Below are 11,198 nucleotides of genomic sequence, written 5' to 3' on the forward strand. Positions count from 1 at the left end.
GGCAGAAGCCGCAAGGTGGAAGGGGCTGTGCCAGGGCCTAACTAGGAGGTCTGCCCCCACTGCCATCTCTCCATCTCCACCAGCACCTTCTCCCATGTCAGGCACTGCCCTGGAGGGGGCCCCCTTTCTTCTTGGCCACAGCGGTTGCCAAGGGCCATGTGCTCTCCTGTTTCAGTGCCCTCCTCCTGATTTCTAAGCTGACCTTTAATCCCAGTCACGGAGCCAGATTAGTCTGGGCAGGCAGAGACAAGGGAAGCAAACTGGTGGGGTAGGTGGCACAGCCTCCCATCTGGGGGAGGTGAACACTGCCAGCAGGTATCAAGAGGGCCCCAGCACATGCCAGGATCCCAGGGCAGGAATGTCTACGGGGATGGAGGGGTGGCAGGTCAGATGCCCCCCAGACTCACCTTCCTCCAGCGGCAGAAGAGTGATGGCCGTGCTGAGCCGCCCACTGCCCAGGCTCACCAGATGGGGTTTGTCCGTTTGCACTTTCAGCCCTTTGCCTGTTTCGATCAGGTCCAAGGGTCCTTTCTGCAGGTAGTGGAGGTGGGGGAGGAGCATCCTGAGACTCCTGGCCGGCACCTTACCACCCTAGTCCCCGTCCTCACACCAGCACTCTCTCCAGCACCTGCGCTCTCCAAAGGGCTCTGAGGGTGTAGTGCAAAATCTTGCACAGAGCAGTATTCCACTAAATTGTAATTAGATCTGAATCTAGGCCACTAACTCGTCCCACTGGATTTATCTCAAGTCTTGGTTTAACTGCCCTTTTGTCTGTTAGGACAGAAACAGGAGAAAGGGGAGTGGGGAAGTGCTTGGTAAGAGGAGGGGGTACTGGTAGAGGGGACCGATCAAGACTTGTCCCTGTAGACCTGTCCGTGGCAATCCACTTGGCCATTGTTTGCCCCTGTTAAACTAAATTACAAGAGAGGGCAGGGCCTGGATCGAGGAGAGAGATACAGCTCAGGGTCAATCTGTAAAACACTTCCTGACTTTCAAAGGGTATTTTCTGGGTGAACCAATTAACCTAATTCAGCTAAAGACTTAGCTGTTAATAGGCTTGGGACCTGGGGAAGAGCAGAGGTAGTACCACTGTCATCCTTGGGCTGGGACCACAGGTAGGTAGAGGAGTCAGCTCATCCTCACCAACAGCCCGCTTGCCCCACCCCCAACCACACTCACCTGCACCATAGCTGGGGTCTTGCTTCCAGGGCCCACTTGGTTCCTATTGATCGTGTCCATTGTCCTGGGGCTCCAGAGCTCCTGCGGACACAGCAGAAAACAGGTGAGGTGGGGAGGCCAGGGTAGAAAAGGGCAAGGAGTAGGCTCTGTAGCAAGGTTCTCAGGGAAGGCGCAGGCCCGTGTCACCGTGGTTTCCAGCATGCTCCTGCTGAGGGAGAAGTCGAGGCAGCTCAGGAGCTTCCTGGGGGAAGGCGATGCCACATCTTCAGCTGTGGCGTGGATACCACACCACACCGGTCCTGGCCCTTGCCACACACAGGAAGCCCAAAAAGTCCTATAGGGCCCAACCTGTACTGCTGTACTTTCTTGCCTCTGACACCCAGGGCTCAGGCCTTGACAGCTGAGGACCCTCACACAACTGGAGCCGTAAGCAGGGTGGGGGAAATCTACCTTAGCGGGAGAAGCAAGTCCAAGGAAGCCCCTCCAGGGACACTGGTAGACAGGGGGCCCCAGGTGGGTGGCAGGGCTGAGCAGGAGCTCCCTCCCACAGCCTTTCCCTCTCCTTCTTCTCCCTTTGTCTCTTTTCCCAGGGGTCTCAGAAGGATGTTTTCTTAAAGGAGATACACGGGAAAAACAACTATTCCTGCCATCTCTTTGTCTCAATTCCTGCACCCTCTCTTCCCCAGAAAGCAATCTTACCCCCAAACAGTCAGCAAAAAAATAGAAACCCTCCATGGTGACTAGCACTGGGAATATAGGACTCTGGGGATCTTCACCTGATTTGGTGCTGTAGGAAGCTGAGGTCCTTAGAACCAGAGGTAAAATACTGATAGATTCCAGAGCCAGAACCTGAACTCTTCCTCACTCAACCCTTTCTCCCTGGCTCACAGTTTTGGTACCTGCAAACTCTGAGGAAGGACCTTTGTGTACTAATATGTACCTACATGCCCATCCTTGGCCAACTTGCTAAGGTTCATCTGCTGCTGAACAATGTTTCTGGGGAAGCTGAAAAGAGTGTAACTGAATGTAGGGAGGGAGACATAGGAAAGCAGGGTGCCCCTCCACTTTCTCTTCCAGCCATCTTCCAAGGGACTTGGAGAAGAAGTCGGGGGAGGAGCCAGCATTCCAAGTAATGTCTGACCCTGGCAGTGGGGCCCAAAGGCCTTAGCCGTAGTTACTAATTTTACCCTCCCAGCTTCCACCCTTCCGGACCTGGACTGCATCGTCTCCGTCACCATTTCCACCCAAGCTGGAGGAAGAGAGGCTGGAACAGGGCCTGGGGCCCGCCCCAAGTCTGCCTGGGAAGAGGGAAGGCAAAGGCCATTAACCTACACCAAAGCTCAAGGTGGCCTGGCACCTCCCCAGGAGACCTGGCCAGGGGGAAGAATTTCCAGGGACAGAGACTGCTGTACTCAGGGAAATCCCTCAGCATTCTCTGAGGGAGGAGAGGCAAGAGAGTGGGTTGGGGATGGAGAGTTTATATAAAAGAGGGAGTAAGAAAAACAAAACGATAAACAATGGTGAAAGAAAGGCATCATCACTTAGTGGAAAGAGCTTTAGACTGGGGTACAAGAGCTTTAAATTTTATTTTATTTTATTTTATTTTTTAGAGCCTAAATTTTAATCCTGACTTTATTATTTATTAGCTGAGAGATCTTGGGCAAGTTACTTAACTTCTCTGAGTGTCAGATCATTCTCTATAAAACTGGAATAATGATTTAAAGAAAAAACACCCACTACTTGCCTGGGGCTAGGGGTGAAACAGGGAGTGACCATAAGTGGGCAGATTTGAGGGGGGTGATAGAAATGTTCTAAAACTTACTTGTGATGACGGTTGCACAGATCTGTAAATATACTAAAAATCACTGAATGTACACTGAAATTAAGTGAATTTTATGGTATGAACATCATACCTCAATAAAACTATTAGGTTTTTTTTTTTTTTTAAAGATGATTGTCTGGAGATTCAGGTATTATATGAAATGACACTGTGAAGTGCAAAGCACTATAAACATGCCAGTTATCAGTATGAGCTTCATGATCTCGAACAAGTCACTTCACCTATCTGGGCTTCAGTTTCTTCATCTGTCAAGTTGTCATTATCACTCTGTGAGGTGGCAGTGGGTGTGCTCTTTTATTTACACCAAGGATTTCAAGTGCAGATAAAGATTGTAAAGGAATGAGGTTGATGGGGAACAAGAGTGATTGGAGGGGAGAAGAGAAGGGAATAAGGAGGTGAAAGAAGAAGGAGAGATAAGGAGAGAGGTGTAGGGAGAGACAGAGAAGATAAGAAAAGATGTAGAGATTGGGAGGCGCGGGGCTGTGGCCCCAGCTCCGAAACCTAATCCAGGTGAAGTGGAAAGGTACACCAGACCGGCGCGTCCCAGCACGCGGGCGGCGCTCTGACCCAGGGGCTGCGCAGCGGCCGGGAGAGCAGCCACGGGGTGGGGGGCGTGGGGGACGGGTCGGGGCGGGGGCGCCTTCTCCTCCCACCCCACCCCCGGCAGGGAGTGCCAAGCGGGCTGCTCCGGGGCGCCTCCCACCGGCCGACCTGCTCCCGTCCCACCGGGCTGCCCACTACCCGGGGGCTGTAATTACCCACCCCGCTCGCCCAGCCCGGCCTCCGCGGCCGCTTTGGGAAACCCCGCCCCGCCCGCTGCCAAAAAAAGGCCCCTGCGGTGCGAGTCCAGCTCTCGGGAAGGAGGGACTGGGGGAAGCGCCGCGGTCTGCCTCGGCTCTCAGTAGCCCTCCTGCGCCGCGAGCAGAGATGCCCAAGCTCCTCCTCGGGCTCAGGGTGGCAGAGGCCTGGGTGTCTGGAGGGCCCCTTGTGGGGCGACGCCGGAGCTCCGGCAGGTGACCCCGCTCCGGCCCCTCCGGCCTCTCGGCCCAGCGCGAACGCCCGGGCATCCAGGCCACGGGGGATCAGCAGCCCTACCCGGTCCCCAGCTCTCTGCGCCTCGTGGGGCGCCCAGAGTCACCGCTTCGGGGGTCTCGGCACCTTAGCCAGGGCGGTGGGGGCCCAGGGAGCGGCCGGAAAGGTCTGGAACCGACAGGCACTGGAGGAAGTCCAGACTCCAAATTAGGCACCAGAAGAAAGGTCCGAGGCTGGCCCCGGAGCGAAAGCGGTCCCGGCGGAGCCCCCGCACGGGTGCTTCCGCTCCGGCCTCACCTGTGGCCCCGGCGGCCAGCCCAGGCCTCGTCCTGGGCGTCGCATGGCTGTGGCCCGAGGCCTCCGGGGTTAGAGCTGGGATCCTCTCGACCCGCCGCCACCGCCTTCGCCCGTCCGGCGCACATCCGCCCTCGAGGAAGGGCCGCCGGCGGAGGAAGGAGCCGGGAAGGGAAGGAAACTGAGGCTGGGAGCCCAGCGGGCGGGGCGCCGGAGCCGGGCGAGGGCGGGGGAGGGCGTGGGGGAAAGCCAGGGACGAAGGGAACTTCGGGAGAAGGAAAACGAGGGGTCTGCGGAGGGACGGGGCGGGTGGGAAGACGAAGGGATTTGGAGGGAAATAAAGAGGGAGACTGAGGGATGAGGGAAAAGGAGGGCTGGGGAGGGAAGACTGAGGGCAGAGGATGGGGAGGAGGGGAAGGAGGTGGGAAACCGGATAGAGTCCAGGGGACGCAGAGGTGGGGGGAGACGGGGACGGAAAGGTAGAGGGACTGGGGAACGAAGGAGATGGGGGAGACTGGGGACAGAGAAGTCCTCAAGGAAAGGGGGTGACGGACCGGGGGAGCAGTCGAAGGTACCCAGGGCCGTGGAGGGGGAGACCGGGGGTGTGGTGGGAGGCGGGGCCCTGGAGTAAAAGAGGGGGCCGGAGGGCAGGCCGGGGGACCCAGGAGTGGGGAGAGACCGTAGGCGGGCAGCCGGGGCTGGAGGAGGCGGCGGGACAAGGCGAGAGTGTAGTTCAGGGGTGTGATTTTACTTGTGTGCGGGGTGGAGGTGGGGTGCCGGAAAAGGGCGGCTCTCCGAGGCCGGGGAGGCCGGGGGACTGAGTTGGGTTTCCGCACGGAGGGCTCCCTGCTGCCCCTCGCCGCCCTCCCCAGGGCCGCCAGGTGGGACAAGGCCGCAGTGTTGGGCCGCCTGCCGGGCCGCCCCGCCCGCCGCTGACGCTGGACAAGCGGCCTTTCTTTGGCCGGGCGGGGAGAAGGGGCCGCTTGTTTGCCCGGCGGGCGAAAGGGGCGGCCCCCAGACACCGCCGGCTCCCCGCGGGCGGCGGCGGGAGGGGGGCCGCGTGTGCAGCATTTGTGTGTGTGTGGGGGGGGTGAGTGTGTAACAGTCGGCCTGTGTGAGGACTGAGTGCGTGATGGGTGTGTGTGAACGGCGGGGCCGCGTGTGTCGGGGTGCGTGGGCCCGGGGAAGGGCGTGAGCGCTAGGGGCCGCAGGTGTGAATGTGGGCTTCCTGGGAGGGCTGCGGGTGCTTGGCGTGTGTGTGAAGTCCTAGGTGTACGCTGGGTCCCACACTTGTCACGGCGGAGAGAGACGCAGCTGTCCGCGTGGCGTGTGCGGTGGGAAGGGTGCGTGGGTGACGCCGGGTGGGGCGCCGAGTGTGTCTGCGCGTGGGATGCCTGACGTGGTGGGGAGGTTGGCTTTGTGTGTGACCGGTTCGATGAGTCAGACTCCGGGACGGCTGAGCTAACGGGCCCAGTATGCAGCCCCGCCCCGGCGCCCTGGGTCCCCCGTCGGACCGCTCGGTCTCCCGGCCCAGGCTCCCCTCTTGCCCGCCTCGGCGGAAGCGTCCGCGGGCGCCTCGGCCACCCAGCTGCCCCAGCCCCCCGCCGCCCCCGGGCGCCCGCGCTTCCGTATCCCGGAGGAGCCCGGAGGACCTGGCTCAGCCCCGGCACCAGGGAACTCCGCAAGGGATTCGAATATGGACCGTGCGGGCGTGGCAAGAGCGGAGACTCACTGCCCCCAGCTTCCCCCCTCTGGCCTCCCAGACCCCTAAAGACGCGGGGTCTTGGAGAGGGCCGGGGAAGCCTCAGATGTGCCACCCATCTCCTGAACACACGCAAGAGTCCCTCCCGGACACCACTGCTTCCAAGCCGGACTCCGCAGCCCTTTCCTGTCCGCCAAGGCGGCCCGGCCCGGGACTGGAGCTGAGATGCCCCGGGAGACACCTCCGGTCCTGGTGCAGGGCTCTCAGTCCTTCTGTCGGCGAGAGAGGGGAGGTGTGGGGAGCAGGCGGACGAGACCTCCCGAGTGTCGCCCAGATGTCTGGGTGCCCGAAGGAGGGTCTTGGGACAAGGATCCGCGTTCCCCCCGGGGGGAGAGCGCAAGGGCCCCCTCTGGCGGCGGCGCGGGCGGCGGCTCGGGAGGGCAGGAGCAAGCAGCTCTCGGGAAAGCAGCGGAGCCCACTCCGCACAAAGCCTCTCGCGCCCCCACGCACTCACCTGTGGACCCCCTCCTCCCCTACCGGTTTCTTCCGGGCTCTTCCAGCCCAGAGCTGATCTGAGGGCTCCCTCCAGGTCCCTGGGACTTCCTCTTATCCAGTCCCAGCCGCGCAGCTAGCAGGACCCGCAGGCGTAGTGGGGGAGAGCGTTCTTACCTCGGGGGGAAAGGGGGACACTGGTTCCTTCGCCTGGCTCGGCCGCCGCGGCCCCAGGCTCAGAAGGACACTCTTGCTTTTCCCTGGGAGCCCGCTGAGTAGGAGGAGAGCGAGCGGGTCCCGCCTCCCTACCCCACCCCCCCGCTAGTCCCCGCCCCCGTCCCCCGTCCCGTCCGCCAGGCCAGCCGGAGGAGACGCCCTTGTGGGACCGGAGCCCAAGATCCCCCCACCCACCCTTTCCCATAGCAGCACCTCCCCCCCCACCCCCGGCCTGCACAGCGCCCGCTTTGTTCATCTCTCTGCAGCTGGGCTCTCCACTACCACCACCACGTACACACCCCTATCCCCACTCACCCTCCCCTTCGGACTCTCCTAGACCACCCTCCACCCCTAGGCTTTAAGGCTCTTCTGAGAGGGTGTTTTTGACAGTTTTTCTCTAAACAACCCCCCCACCTTTTTTTTTTTCTCACTTTAGGTGCCTGAATCCTCCATGAGCTCCCAATGAACTTCATGGTCGCAGCCCTACAACATATTCTCATCACCTCCAAATATCTGTTGAGGGTATCCAGGTCTACTCTCTGTTGCCCCTTCTCCTCATCCTACTCCAAGCCCCTCCACCATGACGACCTGTAAATGGGGTGGATAACTCTGCATATAGGGTGTCACAGGTTTTTCTAAGGATAGGTATACGGAGGCATGGTAAAGTGCCATGCAAACTGTAAAGCACAGGAAAGCTGAATGGAATTATCGTCTTACCCCGTGTAGCTCCACCCTCACCACAACCTGCAGGATTACACTCGGGAGACAAGCTGTAGGTTTACTGTTGAGCACACCATCCTACAGCAGTCTGGGTCTCTGTAGGAGCGAGCGAGGGGTTAATAAGGAAGAAGAGGGGGGCACCGAAAACCTAAGGTGAAGCCTAGAAACTGAGCCTGGTTGAAAGTCATTCTCGCCACCCGAAATCCAAGCTGACAGAGGATCCTTACCTTGCAAAGCCAGCTCTCGCCCCAGGAGACTGACAGGGGAGGCCCTAGGGAGCTGAACGCAGCTAGACTGGACCTCTTTAACCAGCACTGGAGGGACCCCTGAGACTCTTCCTCCCTGAAGGAGAGGAAGGAGAAATCCCCCAAGGCTGGCATAAATTCCAGTGAGGGAAGGATAGCAGAAAATAATTTGTCCTCTTTGGGATGGACAAATCTTGCTCTGATTCAGTGACTTTAGTATGTACCCTCCCTGCCTAACCCAGGAACAGCAGAAGGTTGAACTGCAGGAATCTTTGGTCACTCATTGACAGGGCCAGCATTAGCAGGGGGACCCCCCATGTCTGGAGGCTGGAGCTGACCGGACTAGAAGCAGGAGGGGGTGGGACGCTCTCTGCAGCTACCTGCTCTAGCTAATAGAGGTCAAACTATCAGGCTTCAGCATGTGCTGTGGGCACCAGGAAGCCCCAGGATTTGGCCTGGGGTGGAGGAGCGGTGTTGGGGGTGGAAGCCTCTTATTCTTTCTTTCTTCACACTGTTTGAGGCTCATAAAAGTATTTTAACTCTGACCACCTTTTTATGAGGCAGATCACAACAGTAATTTTCAGGCTATTCTGTTTAAAAAAGAAAAGAAAGAAAATGAAACAAACCCCAAACTTGTTGTATCTTATGTGCCAAGACCCAGAGTTTGAGGGAAGAGGCTCAGATTGGGGTACCGCAAAGACTTTTCACATAACTCTGTTTCACAATTCCAGCTCTTCCTTACCGTCTTGGTCAGGAGGAATTTCAGGGAATAATCAAGGCTGCCACGGAGGCGGCTGATGCTGAGGCAGGGGGTTGAAACATCACCCAACTGCTCTCTGTCCTCCCAGCCCAGCGGTCAGCTGACCCCATGATAAAGGTTCTGTGCAATGTGTCCTCGCTCCTGCTGTGTCGGGGCCCTATGTTCCCACACTTAGAGCACTCAGGGGACTTCAGACCTACCATCCCCACCCCGCTCCACATCTGGAGCCCATCAACAAACTCAGTGCTCTCTCACAGTTACGCAAGAGGTTGAGCAGCTGGGAGCTCAGAAAGGGGGAGGAAGAGAGAAGAAAGCAGAAAACAGCTTTCCAAGCATGCTTCAGACTTTCCGAAGTGGAAGCAGGGGGAGAGGGCAAAGGCTGGGTGTGGAAGGAAGAGTGGATTTTTTAAGGCCTTCTGCACTTGGCTATGAACGTCAGGAGTGGACTTCCACACCCAGCCTGCCTTTGCCACGGCACATTTCCCAGCTCTGTCCGTCCTCTGAAATTGTACACCCTCCAGCCCCAGAAAGAAGTGATTATTGCTCATTACAGCAAGCAATCCCTGTAGATGCACACCCTATCCCAGGAAGCTAACCTTTCTGGCCTCTTTGGATCCTGAACTCAGCATCATTAGTGTCGGTGTGGTGGCAGCAATGATGCCAAGTAACTCCTCACTGCATCCAACTTGAAGAAAAAGTTCAAACCTTTCTTCACTAGCTGCAAAAGAGCAGAAGCTGTCTTCTCAGTTTGTCTTTGAAGCTGCACAATTCACACTTCCACCCACAGGTACGTCCAAGCTGAGTGGGAAATTTGGGTAGGACAGAAGACTGGTCTTATTTACCTTCCGTGGCTCAGGACCTTCCTATGAGCTGAAAAGAACAAGCATTCATTTGGGCAAAAGAATGGGAAACAAGACCTATTTCCATTTCTCTCATTGCTTCGAATTGGTAACACTTCTTTTTCAAAAAGCCCGTTAACCTGATCTCAGATTTACATCTATGGGAACTTCCCAGAATTGGACTAAGCCTTAAATAACCACATAACCCCTGCCCTATGAACAGCAAGGCAAAAAACTTTCCTTTTTGACCACTGAGGGTAGAGGTAGCGGAGTGGCCCAAGCTTCTGAAAACCGCCTGGTTGCTTGACTCTTGTGTTTGAGAGGCGGCAACAGATCAGTTTGGAAAAGTAGTCTAAACTTCCTAAAGGCCTGCCTCCACATCAGTCACTAACTCCCCAGGGCGAGATGTGAAACTGACTCTTGTAGACATGCTGTCTGCTCTTGGGTCAGGAGCAATACACAGCAACCAACCTACTTGTGGATCTTCTAGGAGTTTCAAAGAAGCTCTACAGCTGCAAATATATTTACCAAATGGGGCAAAAAGAGGGAATGAAGGGAGAGGATGGTTACAGTGAGAGATGTGCATAGTACAAGGGAGTCAATTCTGAGTTTTTGCTTCCTTTTGAGCGATTCCTCTAAAACCTACCAGACCAAAGCTCTATTCCTCACCCTCATTGAGACCCATGTTGAGTATCACTAGTTGCAGTTGACCCCGACCTACCTTAGCAAGAAAGCTTTGTAAGGAGGTACAGCCGTTGCTTCCAGTTCGACTTCAATCTTCCTGAGGATGGGGACTCCTCCTATTTTCCTCCTCTCCTCCTCCAATGAGCCCTGCAGATGTAAACTTTTTTTTTGGCCCCGCCTCGCAGCATGCAGGATCTTAGTTCCCTGACCAGGGATCAAACGTGCACTCCCTGCAGTGGAAGCGCAGTCTTAACAACTGGACCTCCAGGGAAGTCCCATAAACTTTTAAGAAAAGCTATTCTCTATCAACCCTGGAAATCTCTGAGAGCCTACCCAGTGTGAACGTTAAATTAATTGGAGGGCAAAGTTTCCTGTAGAGATGCATGGGTTGATAGATTTGGGGTTTGATACTGTGAGTAGATGAATGACAGACCTTTTTTTTTAAAAAGGAACTCACCTACCTCCCTACCTCCTCTGTGTGGAATTAATTAACCCAGAGCAGGAACCACAGACCTCCTACATTAAACAGAATGCCCAGTCAGATCTAATTATTTTGTTAGTTTCCCTCACAAGAGGCCAACAAAAACTCCCCTTGATGCTGTGGAAGGATCAGCTGCCAGTCAGAGGGTGTGGCGTGGTTTTGGTGTGCTTCATTTCACTGGATTAACGTTACAGCCTCAGAGATCCAAGCCACACTTCAGCAACATTAAAGATACTTGCAATTTCTCTTGCAATTTCTCAAAATCTTGGCTTTCACCATTAAAATAAAAACTTATTCATTCCAGAAACTTACTATTCATCAGAGATTTGCCTTCCAAACAATTTGGTGACATTCAATAATTTTTCAAGTTAAATAAAAAGGAAGTAAGGAAGAAGCCTTTTCTGAGGGAGTTATCAACTTCCAAGGAAGGCCTTCATCACTCATGCCTGCATCACTTACTTCTTACCACTGTTTGTCTAATGGGGAAGAGAATGCTCCAAGATATCACCAACTATGGTTATTCTTTAAAGATGAAGCCTCATTTTTCTGACTCTACAACTGGCTCTGACAAAATTAAGATCAAAAGCTCATAAGTGGCATCAAATTCAAAAGCTACACTGTCAGGAGTGCATGTGTATGTGTATATGCTCAAATGTAGAAAAATACACAAGACACAATACCTGTAATAGGGAGAAAAGGCAATGAATACTCTCA

At 55.7% G+C, this 11,198-nt stretch overlaps 1 protein-coding gene across 18 annotated transcripts in view; it reads right to left on the bottom strand.

The window, feature by feature from the left end:
* The window catches only part of PHLDB1 (pleckstrin homology like domain family B member 1), a 49,842-nt gene extending 38,667 nt beyond the window's left edge, over window positions 1–11,175 (bottom strand). For 12 of the 18 annotated variants that reach the window (XR_012333300.1, XM_073808115.1, XM_073808114.1 and 9 more), the window contains exons 1-2: window positions 1,180–1,260; window positions 408–531 (exon numbers count right to left, since the gene is read on the bottom strand). Coding sequence is in view for 17 of the 18 variants with exons in the window: in XM_073808115.1 (XP_073664216.1) it covers window positions 408–531; window positions 1,180–1,239 (184 nt within the window). In the remaining variant the exon portion in view is untranslated. Of the gene's footprint in view, window positions 1–407; window positions 532–1,179; window positions 1,261–4,348; window positions 6,320–6,561; window positions 6,840–7,472; window positions 7,572–9,076; window positions 9,199–9,322; window positions 9,351–10,040 lie in introns of those variants that run through there. The other 6 variants (XM_073808123.1, XM_073808121.1, XM_073808120.1 and 3 more) reach the window with 6 other exon arrangements.
* Window positions 11,176–11,198: the final 23 nt, after the last annotated feature.

Source organism: Tursiops truncatus, chromosome 8, assembly GCF_011762595.2.
Source record: "Tursiops truncatus isolate mTurTru1 chromosome 8, mTurTru1.mat.Y, whole genome shotgun sequence".
Lineage (NCBI taxonomy): Eukaryota > Metazoa > Chordata > Mammalia > Artiodactyla > Delphinidae > Tursiops > Tursiops truncatus.